Consider the following 18545-nt stretch of genomic DNA (forward strand, 5'->3'; position numbering starts at 1 on the left):
TATTTTATTCTCGTCGAAGGCACCCTCAATACTGAGCATTTTGTTCCCCGTTTTATGATGAAGTTTGAACATTGTTGATAAGGCAAAAAAGGCATAAGTATAATACAAATAATCAGGAACAAGGTATTAAGAGGGGCTTTTAGCTAGTACAGTGTAATGTTTAACAAAGGATCAAATAAAATCAATATTTTGGGGCTGGTAGAGTCACATCATCTGCCACTAAAATAGTTTGATTATGAAATAATTAAAGAAACATTTAAATTTATCCACCCAAAAAGAGGGTAAAGATAAGAACAATTTTTATTTGAAAACTTCCACAAAACAAAACAAAAACACGAGATAGAAGAAGTTAGTCAAACAAGTTACATCAGTATATTTTTATTTATTAATAATATGTTGTAAACTTTGAACATGTAGATATAATAACATCTATAAATTTTGATAGATTTTTTATCAAGTAGTGACCAATTTTCAACCAATTATCTATTTAAGAGAATGATAATAGAATCACGAAGAGAGAGAGAACAAAGGGAAGAAACTATAATGCAAACAAAAATTTCAACTTTAACGAGACGGAATGCGTCACTGAATTTACCGTGGGTAGAATGAAATGTAGTTTATCATGTGTTTATCTGTAGCATCACTCGGTGATGCCTTTATAGATGGAACGGGAAAACATAACAGGAAGAGCAATTGAAGTTCCTTTTATATTTATTTCTATCTGGGTAATATTGTTTAATAATATGGGTAAATAGTATTAGAAGATGGTAATACCTAATACTATAGATAGGCCCTTGTAAATCTATGCCTGGTCGATGAATGTACATATATTGAAATGTTATAGAATTTGTGTAGAATACTTTCTTATTTGTTTTAAGTTTTTCTGGGAAGGGGGAGTGATAGGGAGAGGGGGGGGAGAGTGAATTATGCCCTCTCAAATTTTAGAAAACATACACATTTTCAGTCGGTTGAGTTTATGCCCAAAAGTTATTTCTCTAAAACTTTAAATCGGATAAGAAAACTGTTTTGCTTTTTATTTTATTTCTGTATTACTTGATTAAAATAGAAAGAAATGACAAAATAGAAAGGAGGGGTGGGGGGGGGGTGGGGGCAATGGATAAAAAAGAAGAAGGAGGATAAAAATGAAAAACCTGCATATTTTTCTATTCCTTCTCAGCTTTGCTAGATTGAGGTACATCTTTGCCTTCTATTGTGCAATTTAGCTTTACCCTGCTTTTGCATTTTTGCCCCAAAAATGAAAAGAATGAAATACATCTCTACTAGTTGGTTGTGAATATAATCAAGATTTAGTCATCAAAATGACTTCAGTAGCAAACTTTGTATACTATTCCAGCATTCAAACAGACATGAGAAAGAAAAATGATCAAGGACAACATAATAATATTATTTGATATTTTAATAAAGAATTCATCAAAATATGGTATGGCTCAATATCAAAATACAACAGATTAATTGAAAACTAATTTTACTACTTTTATCATACCTATATGTTATATTCCTGAGGTAGATTTTATAATTGCTGACATTAGGACATTTTCAGGAGGAGAGTAGGGGGACGGCCTCACAGAATTGATACTATTACATAAACTTGTAATGCCGTTTATACTTTCCTCCTCAAAGTTTACAAAGATGTGAGGAGTACAGAGAAGTGATAATAAACAGGAAAGTGGAAATGATGTTAAATTTGCTATATGATCTCTGTTAACTCTAGCCGCTGCCCTACGATAATTTTCAGAAATCTTAGAGTAACAATGTCAGCAAAAAATGCTAGGCAACAATGATAATATAGTATTAAACTTCCAAACTTGGTTTAAAACTAAGGGAAGTCTTTAATTTGCTGTAGGAATGCAAAATGAGGGAAAGACATTATTTTGCATAGTGTATAAATATTCATATATTTGCATACATTATTTTTCTCACTTTTAAGAATGCATAAAACACAGAAATCACAAAACCTTATCTGAAAAGATGAAGAAAAGGAAAATAACCCCCCAAAAAATGGAACAGTCCAGATAATGGACAAATAAGTCCTACCCACATAGACTAACACAATATTCTCTATGTTTTAAATTAGCCTAACCAGACTAATCATCTTATTTTTCCTCTGCCTTAAAGGAGCTGGAAGATGAACCTGGTTCATTTGAGTCTTCCAGAACTGACGATGTGCTGCCCTCGTGGCTGCTCTCAATCTGAGCTTTGGTTGTTTTTTCAGAGTTTTTGGTTGGGATCGTGTAGAGAGTCGAAGGATCATCATCGACTGGGACCCTCTTAATGTCGTCTTCTATCTCTAATGCATTATTATTGTAGGCGCCTAAAGATTCCCTAGAAGATACAAAGATTAAGAATGACGATTGATCATAAACAAGAAATGGAAACGGTGTATTAATACACATGCCGCATACTTGTTGGCTGAGAAAATATATTTTTTGGTTTTGATTTTGAAATTCTGATGATCCACCCCCACCCCCTTGCCTATAGCAAATACCACCACATTCCCCTGTTTTGAGCTATAAACAGGGGAGACTGAATATTGGTAATGCTAGCCATACTGAACGCTCCTCTGCACAAATTCATGATTAAACACACAGTGTATTATTTCAGTGGTCAAGCCAAACTTGTCTTCACACACAGGAAAGTAGTGTTTGCCATTAGAGCACTTGTGTTTACAATCATACAGGTGACTGGTCAATTCATTAATTGCACTCATGGATGAATCCTAATGGCAGTACTTGTGGTAGTTTATGCTAGCAAGTAACAACTTATTAATGCTCAAGTGAATTTGAGGAGGATTGTTTTTCTATAGGCAGGCCTGACCATCATGTGAGCAACTAAAGGGGGAAAAAATGGGGGGGGGGGGAGACAAAATATCAATGCTAAAGCAACAGACAGGTTTTTCTACTGAGTACAAGCTATACGATATAAAGCTATACAATATCAATAAAAATTGTATACCACAGGCCCCTTGGAGTCGTTGTCAGATTGTAATGGTGGTGTACTTACATATCTTGATCATTTCTGACCATTTCTACGTCGTCACTATTGCTGCTGGTTCTGGAAGAGCCCTTCGTCCTACAGCATTGAAAAGAGGAGAAGAAACAGAAAAATATCAATTAACTAGCTTCATCTATGCACACATGACTGCTAATCTTTAGTAGAAAAAAAATTCTAAAATTCATTCATTTGTTAGTTTATCAAGTTTCATGAAAACTGGTGTCTGTTTGGCCTTCCGCCATGCAGAGTCGTAACAAGTCATTTCATTTTAAGGTCGAGTCAAGTCTTTCCCGGCCATTTTCATGATTTGAGTCATGGACTCAAAGTGCTGCATTATCTCCATGGAGGAAAAAGTTGAAAAACTTGTGGAGTGACTTGACATTTGAAATTAAGAGGCTCTAGTCACATGTCACAAAAGTTTCTGGCCAAATCAAATATTGGACTAAGTTAAAGGAAAAAATTACGGATGAATTGGCTTGGTGTTTTGCATTCTCACTTGGAGGAATTAGAACTTGGTATGTTTGGTCCAATTAAAGAGGGTAGTCCAGAGGAACATTTATTAAACTAATCTAAACTAAGCTAGACTACATTAAACTAATTAAAATTCTCTACACTTAATACACACACCCTAACCTTAGACAGGGCAACAGTAATGTGTGTAAGGCTTGTAACACTAACCTTAGATTGTGACAACATGTAAGTGTGTTAGGCTTGTAACACCAACCTTAGTTGGGTCAACATGAATGTGTGTTAGGCTTGTAACACTAAACTTAGATTGTGACAACATGTATGTGTGTTTGCTTGTAACACTAACCTTAGTTGGGTCAACATGAATGTTTGTTAGGCTTGTAATACTAACCTTGGAAACAGTCACTATTAATACATGTCAGAGTTGTAACACTAACACTGGGCAGGTGCAACACTAGTATCTAGTAATATGTTGATAAAACACCTACCTTGGACAGAAGCAGTTTCTTATGAGTACCAAGACTATGAGCAGGACACAGAAGCCAACCACTGTTGTGGTTGCTATGACCCAAGGTTGGTCAAAGGCCTTAACTTCTGGATTTCGGATGACAAAATCAAATTCTCCTTCCTCAATGGCTTCTTCTTGCGCATTGAGAGCTTCCTCCAACTGACCAGAGGTCAGAGCTGCAGTGGCTCCCGTAGGATCTGTTGGGTCACTCATCCAGAAGGTCACCTCCACACCCTCGGACACTTCAACGACATCAACGATGACAACATTTTCAGATCTGATGGGAAATAATGAGTGTGTAAAAGTATGTTGGCCTGACGTTTCGATCCTAGCAGGATCTTCTTCAAAGGCTAAATGACAAGTAACAGTAACAGAAGGGACAAAAACATGCACAAAATACAGACAGGTTAATGAGCATGGTGAACACAAAGAGATAGATGTAAGGGGATTAGTAGACAAGGGATGGAGAGAAGAAAGAAAGATACCAACAGGGGAAGAGGAGAGGTAGGAGATAAACAGTGGAGGGAAATAATGAGGTACATTTTGAGCAGTCACAGTACTGGAAACGACTGAGAACGAGTCTAACAGTTCAATGTACATAGAGTTCTGAAGTGAAATTGTCTATAAGTAGCCTTCAAGTTTACATCAGTTCTGTAGCTCATAACATGTATTTTATTTTATACTGTGTTCAAACTTACGTAAATGTAACACCAGACACTAGACAGCTGCCCTCATTCTCTCCACAGTAGACGTTCATCTCGTTAGCAATGCTGGTCTGGAACATGTCTTGCATCTCATAGAACTATAACCAGAAATCAATTAATTAATTAATCAATTAATCAATCAATCAATAAGGAATTTACATTGTCCCCAAATAGTCCAAGCAATGTGCAGTAGCACTTTGGGGGTGGGGGAGGGGTAAGAAGTGCTCCTATGAAATATGAGGACATTGTGTAAAATGTAAAAGAGAAAGACTCATGATATTTCAAAATCCACAAGCTGTTTTTAGTAAACAAATCATTTTTATAACCTGTAGGTACAGCATGTAGACAAGTTTTATTTTTCTTTATCGTCCTTAATCCTTAAAAAGGTGAGATTCTCAGATTTTCGTCAAGTCAAAACTTCAATTTAATAAAAGTCCAAAAATGACCCAGCTAATTTAAATCAGCATCTGCAAATGGTAAACTACACACTAAAGTAGTTCATAAGTGACTTCCATGATAAACAGTTAATATCGAGCCACGGTCAGAATTATAAGGCTCAATTGCAGATAGCAATGCCCATTTTGGCATATACCACTACCTTTTCGACTGGTGATCCACCTCATATGCAATGGATGATTAAAATAAAATTAATAAAAATATCAACAATACGCTTTAACTGTTGTCCTATTTACAAACGGCATGCATTTAGACAATTTGGGAAAAATGGGAGATGGCCCTAACACCTATCAGTGAAACTCATTGTCATGTTTTATATTATCTTATGGTTATTAAAGCAATGTCCACTATAATGAAATTGTGATGTATATGTGATTGTGTCTGGATCACTTGACCTCACCTGGAACACTTGACCCAACCTGACCTGACCTGCAAAGGGACACTTTACCTGACCTGAAACACATATGACCAGGGACACTTGACCAGCTGACTTGGAATAATTGACACACAATCTGACACTGGAAACTTGCCCTGACCTGGAATAATTGACCAGACGTGGGACACTTAACCTGGCCTGGGACTTTTTTGACCTGACCTGGGAATTTTTGACCTGACCTGGGATAATGATTATGCACATGTACAGTTTGAGTAATGAATGTGTATAAAGATATGAAGAAAGAGAAATGCAAACTATACTCACACTTGATTCAGTCTCGTCAACAATGAGGACCATCACACTTCCTACTGCTGCACCGGTAGTTTCAACTACAGATCAAAAAAACACCCCAGAAAAGATGAGATGTTACAATACTGTTCATACATAATCATCTTATACATATTATAAATCGTCCTATATATATTAATAATCCTATACATATGTAAAAGGCACACTTTGTAGCTAGAAGCAAACATTTAAAAATTTTGAACTTTGAGAGAAGGAGCAGCAAGTCATAGATCTATATACTTCTTATCTTCAGCTATTCTTAGAATGTTATACATCAGACTTCATTGTTATGACAAAATAAAAGTGACTTTCTTCTAGTCATACTTGTTTTGTCTTCAATATTTTTCTTGCAGTGTTAATGAAGTAAGGACGTATAATGCAGGCGCGTAGCCAAGGGGGGGGGGGGTGAAGGGGACAGCCACCCTCCCCCTTTGGACATATTTTTTGGGTATGTTTTTATGATATCGACAGCCATCTGGGAGGCATTTTCAGCCAAAATTTTCTTGTATGCTTGACGCCAACCATGGTGGCGCTACGCTTAGATAGTTTGTAATGCCGGATCTACGGCTCTGATAGTTTGCCTACAGTTTCGCCCCTCTCTTGGCAAATTCCTCGCGCGCCTGGTATAATGAGGTATACATTGAAGGCATAAAAATAGTAAGGGGTGCTAACCTGTCAGGGACTCAAAGCTAATGGAGAAACCAACATCGGTCACGGATTCATCTGAAGAGAAGTAGAGCCAGACCATGCTGGAACCTGTGGTAATCTCGCTGGGAACTTCTGAACCCGTAAGCGTGTATGCTGTATTTTCAAAAATATCGCTTCCAATTCCAACTGTCAAAAAGTCATGTCTGGTAAAGGAAAGGGGAAATAGTTATGTTATATTAGAAGCCTTAAATAGTCCAGGCGATCAAGCTTGCATGGAACTGAAAATGGTCATTGTTATTTTAGAGAAAAAGATGTCACTAAAAGTTCTAACGCAAATGCAAGTCGCATTACCAGTAGTTCAGATGATGGATGCAGGGGGGAAAGGGGGGGGAAGGGGGGGGGACTCTGTGATTGGCCGCCGACTGACAGTAACTCATAGTCTAGATTTCAGGACAGGACAACTCTGTCAACATATTACAAATAGTCTTCAATTTTTGAGGAGTGGAAGGGCCAGCTATGCTCAAATTGCCTATACGGTGAAGAATACCTGGGAAATTGAATCCCAATTTCAAGCTATATGAACGTTCAATGCTTTGCATATTAACAAAGATATACTTGACTCCTGGTATTATTTTCCATTATATCTTCCAAACACAGAAAAGGGATATTTAAAACCATATAAAAATGTTGCTCCTAGAAACCCAGGCAAGTCCCAATGACACCATGAAAATCTAGTTTCACTTTTTCCCTTTTTTTTTTTTTTTTTTGTAGCAAATTTTGAGATCATAAGTATTTCACATTAAGACTTTTTGTCACAGGAACTTTTTGAAACACATACCCATCTTCCAGATGGAAGTCATTCATGATGAGCTGTACGACCTTTGATGAATCTGGCAGCGAGATCAGGTAGCTGCATCCTAGATTGTTGGAGTAAGGCTTTGGATAGTTGGGTGATATAATCACACCACTGGCCGAAGTGTAAGAACTGGGACCACATTCACCAGATGAAGCTGTTGAAAAAAGTGATTTAACGTGAATATTCAATGCATGCAAATATTATAATGTTACACTGTAGATTATTGGGCTACTAGCTTTGATAGGTGATATAACTACGACTGCACTGCTGGCTGAAGAATAAGAACTTGGACCACATTCACCAGATGAAGCTGTCGAAAGAGTTATTTAATATGAATATGCAATGCATGAATATTTAACGCATGCAAATATTATGTTACACTGTAGATTATTGGGCAACTAGCTTTGATAGGTGATATAACTATAACTACACTACTGGCTAAAGCATAACAACTTGGACCAGATTCACCAGATGAAGGTGTTGAAAAGAGTGATGTAACATGAATATTAAATGTATGAATATTCAATACATGCAAATATTATACTGTTTCACTGTAGATTATTGGGCTACTAGCTTTGCTAGGTGATATAACTACACTGCTGGCTGAGGCATAACAACTTGGACCAGATTCTCCAGATGAAGGTGTTGAAAAGAGTGATTTAAGATGAATATTCACTGCATGAATATTCAATACATGCAAATATTATAATGTTACACTGTAGATTATTGGGCTACTAGCTTTGCTAGGTGATATAACTATACTGCTGGCTGAAGCATAAGAACTTGGACCACATTCCCAGATGAAGGTTTTAAAAGGGGTACTTAACATGAATATTCAATATATGCGAATAGGATGTTTCAAGTGTTACCATGTGGACGATAGTACAACATTTGAAACACCATTACCAAAATATAACAATTGCCATAAACAAAGTGCATTCCAGGACTCTGTACATAGTGACCTTTCACCTCCAACATTCACCTGGATGGCATTAAGAAGCACCGATGACGTTCTCCCGTCTTCAAACCAGAGTAATGGAATGTAATTAACTCACCTGACGGCATGGTGATTCTGACTGTTCTTCCTACCGCTGGTAGAGTGTCGTAGGTTGTGAAAGCAGCGATGTCAAACACGTACACAGTGCTCGGTTCCAAATTCTTCACGAGTGTGGAAGTTGTATCTCCACCTTCCACCGTCTGAGTCTACAGAAGTATGAATAGAATGAATAGTATGAAGATATGTGGGAGTATTGTGAGTATAACCCATACTCATGATTGTCATCATGAAATATAAGACAAGCTTACTGTATACTTGGCAGAGATGTTAAAGACCAATCTAAAAAAAAATTGTTTTGCATAAACTATAAAACATTGAAAATATTTCTATATTTTTTATTTTATTATTGTCATCTTTAATGAGGGTAGTCCTGCTCAGTGCAGAAGCACTGCTTTCCAGAGGAGCCCTCAAAATGTATACTTCACTGTTGCTTAACTAGTGAAAGTACAACACTAAATATACACAAAACTATATACATATATATATCAGCTGTCACATATGCCCAGTTGATTCTAATTCAAAAACAGAAAACTTTTCTTCCATTAAATTTAATGTAATGTTCCCCAGTATGTAATTAGCATATTTGTTCTGGACATGAGTACACATTAACAGATCACGTATTCAGTTGCCTTTCTCTTCTGTTAACTATGACTATGTTTTCAGGTGCCTAGACTTCTGTTAACATTCCAGAATAGTACCACAAAATGCCTGATATAGCCGTTCCTGGTACAACTTTAGTGGACTGAAGTAAGCGACTATGTTTTCAGGTGCCTTCATTTTCTGTTAACATTCCATAATAGTACCAGCAAATTTGAAGTGACATACCATGCTGTTTATTCCCTCTTGAATATAGATAGTGTAACCAAGGACTTCACAGTTATAAGCAGATGGCTCCCAAGTTAATTCTACTGTAGACGGGTCTGTAGCTTCACCTCTGAGTGTGTCAGGGCTCTGGTCGTCCACTGTATAATCTGAATATTGAAATATTATGCATTTTATTCATTAAATTTATGTTTATTCATAACCATTTATTCATAAGCATTTCAAGCCAGTTGGGACAAATTTTTCCAAAGTTCATACCACTCTATACTCTCCTCTCCATATTATGCTTTGTAACAGTTGTTCTGGGTTGTTCTGGGAGTATCAACAGTTCCTAACCGTTATCGTATAGAAATGGAATACTCATACTGTCAGTACGAGTGCTTTGAAGCATGACATAAATGTACAGTACATCAAAAAATTGCCCCAAACTAGGTGAGCATTTACTGTTTTACAGATTTTTGTGAGAAAAAAAGAAGGGAAAAAACACTTTTTTAAGGTATAAATAGTCAATATTATTTATTGTCCCCAAATTTTACATGTTGGGGAACTGATCATCTACTGTATACTTTGAATATTGAAACAAATTATAGGTTTATTCATAAATATATGTTTATTCATGACCACTATGAGAGCCTTTCCTGATTTACAAATGTTTCAAAAATTTAAAAAAAAAGAGCATTTTCCCCAAATTCAGTGTGTCAGCACTCTTATCATCTACTCTATCAGCTAACTATTGCAACAAAACCTGGCATTCATGATATATGTTTATTCATTAAATATGTTTATTCATAACTATTTACATAATTTTGAAAAAAATGCTCAGGTTATCAATAGCATTATCCTCATATTCAGACTTGCTACTAAGAATTGATACAAACTTTGCACACAAGAAACAATATCCGAAAGTTGTATGCATTACGATTGGACTTAGAAAAATTAATAAGTTTCTCACAAAACTGAAAATATCTTAAAATTAAAGATATGTCTTTACAGTTGGTTGGTATAATCTCCCCAACCACCTTCCCCCTCCCTTTCCACTCCCTCCCCCTTGCCTTCCCCTGCCCCACATGCAGTGAGGATTTCTTAATTTTATCCCAGATGTAAGGATATCTAAATATTTCTGCATGTGACTCACAATTTATTAAGTTTTGTACACAGTCAGTTAAACATCAGCCCTACCTCTGATCCCTCCTCACCTAACATCACCTCACCTCCTCAATCCCCTCACCTCCTCAATCTCCGCTCCACAAAATCTGAAAGATGATTAAAGTTCTATTTGCTCTATTCTCACCTTTCACTGTGACTTCACAGACATATAAACTCTCTGATGTACACTCCAGGTCATTCCACATTCCACTGCCCAACATCTGCACACAGTCCTGGTTCCCTTGAAGGTCATTGGGCTGTCCAGGGGCCCAGTTGTCAGTGGCCCAGGTGTCTAAAGCATCGCAGGTAACCCATCTGTACTCTCCCTCAGAAGCTCTGTCAAACAGACCTGTTTATATGAGAAATGAAATTTAATGTTATAAATAGGAAAATTTCCATTTTTTAATATTATTTTTTATCTTGCCTAAACTTTTGGGGTAAATGTCTTTGACTTTATATACATTTACAAAGGAAGTAAATGAAATAGAGGCACAAGTGCGTCACCAACCGGGAGAGGGTTAACAAGACCAGTGAGAATTTTCGTCAAATAGTCAAGCAACTAATGTATGTCGTCTAGTTACAGAGTTTTTGACAATTGACAATTCATAATCATGGACATTAAATAGGAATCTAAGAGACTGACTTTGGTCAGCTTGCGGCTTTGATAAGCCAATGATGGCTTCTTCGCGAGTTCCTGCTTGCAGGAGGATCTAAAATACATACAAATACATACATGTGTATATGTATTTACCCATAGGCGTAGGAGCCCAATTTGATTTGGGGGGGCTGTAACGACTTGCCCGAAAAATATAACCAAAATTTTTCGGTCATTACATCGCATGCCAATAACATACAATCATTTGCCGTGTTATTACCCTTCCATATTGGTTATAATTATTGGGCAATTCGTTACAATAATCATGATCATAATAATATCAGTTTAACCATTGAAAAACACATTGCAAATTATTTTTCTTTCAGTAGGTGCCTGAAAAATTCTCAGTATATTGCCCGAAATTTCACAAAATGTTTTGGTTGGGGGGTGGGGGCTGCAGCCCCCCTAGCCCCCCCGCCTCTTACGCCTATATACTTACCAAGCCACCATGAAGCTCCAGCACCCAGGGTACTGACAAACTCCCATTCTGCCTCTGTCTCAAAGACGACCAAGTCACCGTCCGGGATGGACTGGCAGTCAAGACGAGCATCTTCCCAACTGAGCATCTCTGAGCCAAACTTGTAACACCTGAAGTCATATCCTGGCACCCAACCTTCTTCACAGAGATCTGTGAGCAAGAACAGAGTAAATCGTACAGATTATTACACCTGCAAAACTTACATAGCGCCCTCCCCCTCCCCCACCTCCCAAATATAGATATACATATAAAAGTATACTATATAGTAATTATAATATGATAAATTCATCAAATTTCTTGAAAATAAGTTGTCACCCAACCTTCTTCACAGTGATCTGTGAGCAAGAACAGAGTAAATCATACAGATTATTACACCTGCAAAACTTACATAGCCCCCCCCCCTCCTAAATATAGATATATATAAAATGATACTATATAGTTAATCATAATATAATAAGATAAATTCATCAAATTTCTTGAAGTTGTAAAGGAAGTTGTAAAGGAAGCGAGAAACAAAAAACTTACTAAGAGTGTTACCTACTACAGAAGATGGTTATAAGGATGTACAGACTAATATAGAGGGAGGCTGGGTAGAAAACCATCGATCAATTATACAAACTAAATTTAACTTCCTTCTATAAGCTTTTACAAATAAATTCAATGTTTTGCAGAAGAGGTGGTTTCCTCTGTACCCATATAAAAATTCCATTGGGTACCAGGGGAGCATTAATCTCAGGAATTATTAAATCAGTTTTAATTGTTTGATCTATCAGACGAGGTGAAACTTTTGGGAAGTAGACTCTGGTTATGTACTCGACGTCTGAAATATTTATTTATAATTACATGAACAGGTTGGAACCAGTTCAAAACTGGCTCATAGCACTTTTCACTTTACTCCAAACCTTACATAACATCACTACATAAAGAGATACAGTTATTACAGTATAGATGGATGCTGCCTAGCTGCACTCAGAGCTGTTCACTGCATACAAGATTTAATCATTGTCTCTGACCAAACAATTACACAATTTAGTGTCCATTCATCTGTTAAGCTAAATGATGGCAGTATTCTTCATTACTTTAAAAGGTGTGAAGACTCGCGCAAAAAGAAACGTCTAATGCCGGTAATCTGACCTAGTTTCGTATGAGGTGTAACAGAAGTGTTAGACACCACCATCGATCCCAGAAAATACACACACAGCTTGCTACCTTCGGTAATTAGACACTAGTGTACAGTCAGTACATACAGCTGCGGTCAAAACCCACGGCACAGTGTACAAACGATACAGCGATGGATATCTCAGGTCCAGCTAAAGATAACAAGGTATCAAGTTTCATTACTGTCTGCATTTTGTAGCGACACAAACAAAACGTCACTTGCAAGCAACGGAAGGTTAACTTTTTAAAGATGGCCGCACGCTATTTGGGGCTTCAATGCCTTTAACTCAACTCTGGCTATTTTGTTTCTTAACCCTGGAGTAGTAGTAGTAGGAGACAGATCTACACGTACCGTCAGGGTTCGGTGTTGTGACGGTCGTATCATTGATGTACGGAAGATCTTCAAAGTATGTGTATGCGCCCACAGAAATCCAGTAGGTCGTGTCGCCCTGGAGATCGGTGATCGTCAGACTGCTGCTATCGGCGCCAGGAACGTCCACAACGACGGGCGTGGGATTGGGGTAGATGACACGGTAACCGAGGACGTCGCAGTTGTATCGGCTCTCTGGCACCCACGTGACCACCACTGTCGAAGGATTGGTCGCGGTTGCTGAGACAGACCTAGGATTAGCATCCTCTGGAGCGTAACCTGTACGGCAAAGTAGGAGAGAAAATATTAATGAAAAACAATAGCAGTAACACACTACAGTAACTGAAGTAGTGGCCAAAATTCGGCATAACATTTTTTTTTGCACTCATGTGGAACAATATTGTTACGTTAGTATCACTGTATAATGTACTCTGTAATTGCCAACTCTGATGATTCTAATGTGAGACTCATGATTTTTATTTATCGTGTCACTGTAGGATCTCCAGATTTTCGCATGCAATAATATTTCGGCTGGTGAAACCAATTAAAGCAGCTTTGCATGTAGTTGTGGATATTTTTGACTTACGGTGAGTCAAAGAGATCTGCCACGGAATACAATGCTAACCACAAAATAACTGGTTTTTGGAATGAGTTTTATTTGACGCAGCATTTCGTCAAATTTCCAGGTTTGGGAACCAATCTTCAGGTCTTTCTTTGAAATACACCAGGTTTATGCCATTGAAGGAATGAAGGGGGGTAGGGGATTGGGGGGTGGGGAGATGGGAGTTGGCAGTTCTGGTACTCACATGTTATACTGATGCTATGAACAGTTCCAAATATTTATCTAATAGAAACAGGATATTAATACTGCACAAACTGTCCCTACTAGTGCTTTTGAAGAATCTCATGAAGAGAACTGACTATAAAAAGAATTTCCAACTGGACGGATACTTTTGAAATTACTCTTACACATTACACTCAACCTAACAAAAGCAATTACCCACCCACCCTCCCGAGCCCCCCCCTCAACCCCTGGGTTTCTTATGTTTTCTTGTCTATGATATAATTGACAACAAATTTGCAGATTGTTAATATTTAGCCGATACCAGGTAATTCAACTTTACTAATTTCCTCCACCCCAAGAGTTCTTCAACAAAATTGATTATTCCCATTTTTTGTCTATTTGCTGTTGAATATTCATAGCTGACCTTTAGGAGACTGTTCACACAGGTACGTGATTGGTTCCAGGCAGTCCCAGTCACTGTACCGGCCACTGTTGGTCATGATGGTACAGTCCTGGATGCCACCTACGTTGTCCGGCTGACCCATCTCCCAGTTGGTCTCTGCGAATGCTGTCGTTGCATCACAGTCTACCCAGTTGAAATCTCCCTCGATAGCGATGTCGTTGTAACCTGAGAATGAAATACAGAAAGTTCTCTCACGGGGTAAAAATATTTATCAAGCTTCTAAAGCTAGCTAGCTAGATTTTTTTACTTTACACTGAGGGACAGATCCATAGAGTGTTAGGTTGTGAATGGGGGTGGAGGAGGTAAGATGGTGATATTTAGACTATAAGTTAGGTCTATAACACCGTCAAAACCCAAGGTCGTGCCAACTTTTGAATTTTAAAAATATCCCCCGACTGATAAATGGAGGTTGGGGGGAGGGCATGGCCACCCCCACCACTTTGTGCACACCACTGTTCGTAATAGTGGATACCAACCTATCAAAGTGATCGTCAGTTTCAGAGTTCCTCAATTCCATTGACGATCATCAAATAGTTTAGTATGCCCAGTCTTTTGTTCCATGCGAAAAGAGCAACTAAATTTTACTTTGCAATATATCAGCATGAAAGAAATTTAGTCGAAAGGAAAAGAACAGGAATGAGGGATTAAGACTCACCGATCCACCACATGCCTCCCTGAGTAAGGTTGTAGAGAAATTCATTCTCCATTCCTGTTTCTATGACGACCAAATCGCCATCTTCGATAGACCTACAATCCTGCCGTGCGTCGTTGTAACTCATCGGTGACGTTCCAAATCGATAGCATCGTCCAAGGTATCCGACGACCCAACCCTCTGGGCAAGGGTCTACGAAAATATGAATAATTCCATTTAGTGCAAAATATAAAAACTAAGATCTCATCTGCATTTTTTGGAGACTTCTATCTAGAATGTACGAAACTGTTCCATGGTACTTGTTTGGTGGTCTTTCCTAACGATATTTCACTACTTCTTCAGATTTATTTGTGTACTAGGCAACAAGTTTGTTCATAGAGTCTATGGGCTGCATAGGACATTACTTTTTTTTTTAATTGTGCGTTGTGCAGTTCAACACAATAGGCAATGCAGTTTCATGCAATAGGTACACGCTGGTCTGTTATTGTTGGATATTGAGTTCCAGCCTTACTAGATTTGGCAGTAGGTGGCACATCGCCTGGCTGAATGTGACCTGATTCAACTAGATGTCACGACTTGGATAATTGTAGATAGCCGGGCAGTATGCATGACTCTTACGCATGACTACGCTTGACTTTTAAACTGTTACTGATCATGCACTTGGTAATCTTTCAATACAACTGCCCAGTCTAAAAAAAAAATGTAACCAACCAACATCTTATCCTTCCCTGAAAAATCCTTATTAAAGTTATACTGTTTCAACTTACGGGACCACTGCCAGAACACATCTTAGCATTTTTATATATAAAATCATCACCTTTCACCATTGTCTAGCATTTAAAATATAAAGCAAGGGTACCAATAAGAAAGAACGGTTAAGTCCTAAATCGATTCCGACATCTGCTGGGACCGAATAACATAACTCATGATACTTACTGATGGGTGGCAGAGTTGTTTCTGTTGTCATGGCAATATCATTTCCTGTCCCTTCAGGGGTCATGACAGCCAACCTGAACGTGTAGGTTGTTTCTGCCATTAGTCCTGTCACGACTGCACCGTTGGAATCGCCAGACGGGACAGTCATGTACATCACGTTCATTGGATCAGTGTAGTAAGAGACTCTAATAATAAACAGATCAAAAACCAACATGGTTTATACCAAATTATTTCATGGCCTTTGACCCCAAAGTACCACTTGTTGTGTACAGTTTGTTCATTGAATCAGCCTAGAAACTGACAGAAAAGCCAACATAGTTTATACCAAATTATTTCATGACCTTTGACCCCAAAAATACCACTTGTTGTGTACAATTTGTTCATTGAATCAGCATAGAAACTGACAGAGAAAAGCCAACATGGTTTATACCAAATTATTTCATGACCTTTGACCCCAAAATTCCACTTGTTGTGTACAATTTGTTCATTGAATCAGCATAGAAAGTGAGAGATAAAAGCAAACATGGTCTAAACCAAATGCTTTCGTGACCTTTGACCACAGATTTCATTTGTTACCTTCATTTTGTTCATAAACTGAGGCCAGTGTAGCAACTCTTATATACGGACAAAAGCAAACATGATTTATACCAAATTCTTATGTGACCTTTGACCAAAATTTCAATTGCAACATACATTTTGTGCACAAATTGTGTCAGTGTAGCAATTATAATAAAGTTAACAGCAAATTTGTTTGTGCCATAAACAAATATATAAGTTACATGAACTTTGACCAAACATTGCAACTGTTCCTTTCTGACTGTAAACATCACAGTCCCAAACATGAACAACATTAAGATTACATCATTTGCAACAAATGCTTAGCAGTAAAATGTACAAAAACATTGTAAATAGATTCTGAAAAAACAAGCACATTGTTTCTGCAAGAATGGAATATGAACAGGCCACCTAAGGTATACAGCTTCTGTGGTTACATGAATAATCTAGCCTTCACATTTTTTTTGCTGTTTTCAAAAAAATCTGTAGAAGATGTCAAGCATTTTAATACCTGTAACCAGAAATCTCGCATCGTTTCGGTGGAGGAATCCAAGACAGTTCGACTGTGCTCTCATCGACAGCAGATGCCCTGAATAGCCTGGGTATGGTTGTGAAGTCATCTAACCCTAGAAGCAAAAAAAAACAGGAATTAAATAAGCCCTTTAAAACATTGATACACTATGTAAATAACAAAACAAACACACAGTAAGTGCCCTGAAGAGCCTAGGTGTGCTTGTCAGGTCATCTAACCCTAGAAACAAACGAAACAGGAATAAAATAAGCCCTCAAAGAGGAAATCGGGAAAATAACTAAACAACAAAACAAACACACAGTAGGAATGGGAAACAATAAAGATTGTGTGATTTAATTCTCTTTTTGTTCCCTTTTTTTACTTTTGAGGTAAACAAAGGGAAACACCATTGTTTAAAGAAAACAATGCAAAAAAAAAAAAAAAAGGCCACATCAAGTTGTAATACCAAAAAGAAAAAATCAGTATGTTAAATTCGGCACTGGCAAAACAAAACAAGGAAAAATGAACAATGCTTGAAATAAAGAAAACAAATAAACCAGGTATTCAAGTACAAGTGTGTCTATGATGTCATATTTAGACTTGCTCAAGTCTTGTCATTAGCAACCATGATATCTTCCAAATGGAATGAGTTTTACCGTAAACTTTACATCTCTAAAAACACATAAGTTGATCAAGATGGTTTGGGTTTGTTCCTCAAGAAAATCGACATCTTTGGCACTTTGTTAATTATATCAAGCAAAATAGGCTATGTCCACTTAATACTGGTATGCCACAGTTTTCTAGACTTATGTTTGTGTTTAAACAAGTATAACAGACTATAACGAGTACCTTAAAACTGCTCCCCCCACCCCCCTTGTTATCTCAAAACAAACTTTCAAAACAATTTCACCCAATCTATAACAAGTATTACTCAAAAGAAGATTGCAAATTAATTGAAATAAGACAAAAGATTTCTTCACCAACTTTAAAAGCTACCGAGTGGATCGATGAATGCTTTCAAATCCCTAGAAAACTTTGCCGCCAAGACACCCTTTCTCCTATTGATCATATGCAAAGAGGTATAAATCCCACGATTTTCAAGCATGACGGTGTCTTCTATCCCTTTTAGCATTTTTTTAAGATCGATTTATAGTCGGGTCATTTCACTAAACTAATTACTGTCAGATCTCGGCATGAAACAAGTAGCAGGAGAACACCTACTCTGACGTTGCAGGTTTTCATTAAAGTGTGTGAAGACTCGCGCCAAAAGGAATGTCTAATGCCGGTAATCTGACCTAGTTTTGAATGAGGTGTAACAGAAGTGTTAGACACCACCATCGATCCCCAAAAAACACACACACACCAATTGCTACCATCGGTAATTAGACACTAGTGTACAGTCAGTACATACAGCTGCGGTCAATACCCACAGCACAGTGTACAAACAATACAGCGATGGACATCTCAGGTCTAGATAAAAGATAACAAGGTATCACGTTTCATTACTATCTGCATTTTGTAGCGACACGAACAAAACGTCACTTGCAAGCAATGGAAAGTTAACTTTTACAGATGGCCGCAC

At 37.6% G+C, this 18545-nt stretch overlaps 1 protein-coding gene across 3 annotated transcripts in view; it reads right to left on the reverse strand.

Annotated features, from left to right (window-relative positions):
* Window positions 1-349: 349 nt before the first annotated feature.
* Window positions 350-18545, reverse strand: part of LOC139964572 (uncharacterized) — a 91867-nt gene continuing 73671 nt past the window's right edge. For 2 of the 3 annotated variants that reach the window (XM_071966259.1, XM_071966260.1), the window contains exons 70-85: window positions 16964-17078; window positions 15898-16082; window positions 14965-15153; window positions 14271-14474; window positions 13045-13341; window positions 11496-11684; window positions 10547-10750; window positions 9259-9404; window positions 8432-8579; window positions 7359-7530; window positions 6545-6723; window positions 5849-5913; window positions 4687-4790; window positions 3969-4265; window positions 3022-3090; window positions 350-2343 (exon numbers count right to left, since the gene is read on the reverse strand). In XM_071966259.1, the coding sequence (XP_071822360.1) occupies window positions 2115-2343; window positions 3022-3090; window positions 3969-4265; window positions 4687-4790; window positions 5849-5913; window positions 6545-6723; window positions 7359-7530; window positions 8432-8579; window positions 9259-9404; window positions 10547-10750; window positions 11496-11684; window positions 13045-13341; window positions 14271-14474; window positions 14965-15153; window positions 15898-16082; window positions 16964-17078 (2792 nt within the window). In that variant the 3' untranslated portion in view covers window positions 350-2114. The other variant, XM_071966261.1, reaches the window with a different exon arrangement.

Source organism: Apostichopus japonicus, chromosome 23, assembly GCF_037975245.1.
Source record: "Apostichopus japonicus isolate 1M-3 chromosome 23, ASM3797524v1, whole genome shotgun sequence".
Taxonomy (NCBI): Eukaryota; Metazoa; Echinodermata; class Holothuroidea; order Aspidochirotida; family Stichopodidae; genus Apostichopus; species Apostichopus japonicus.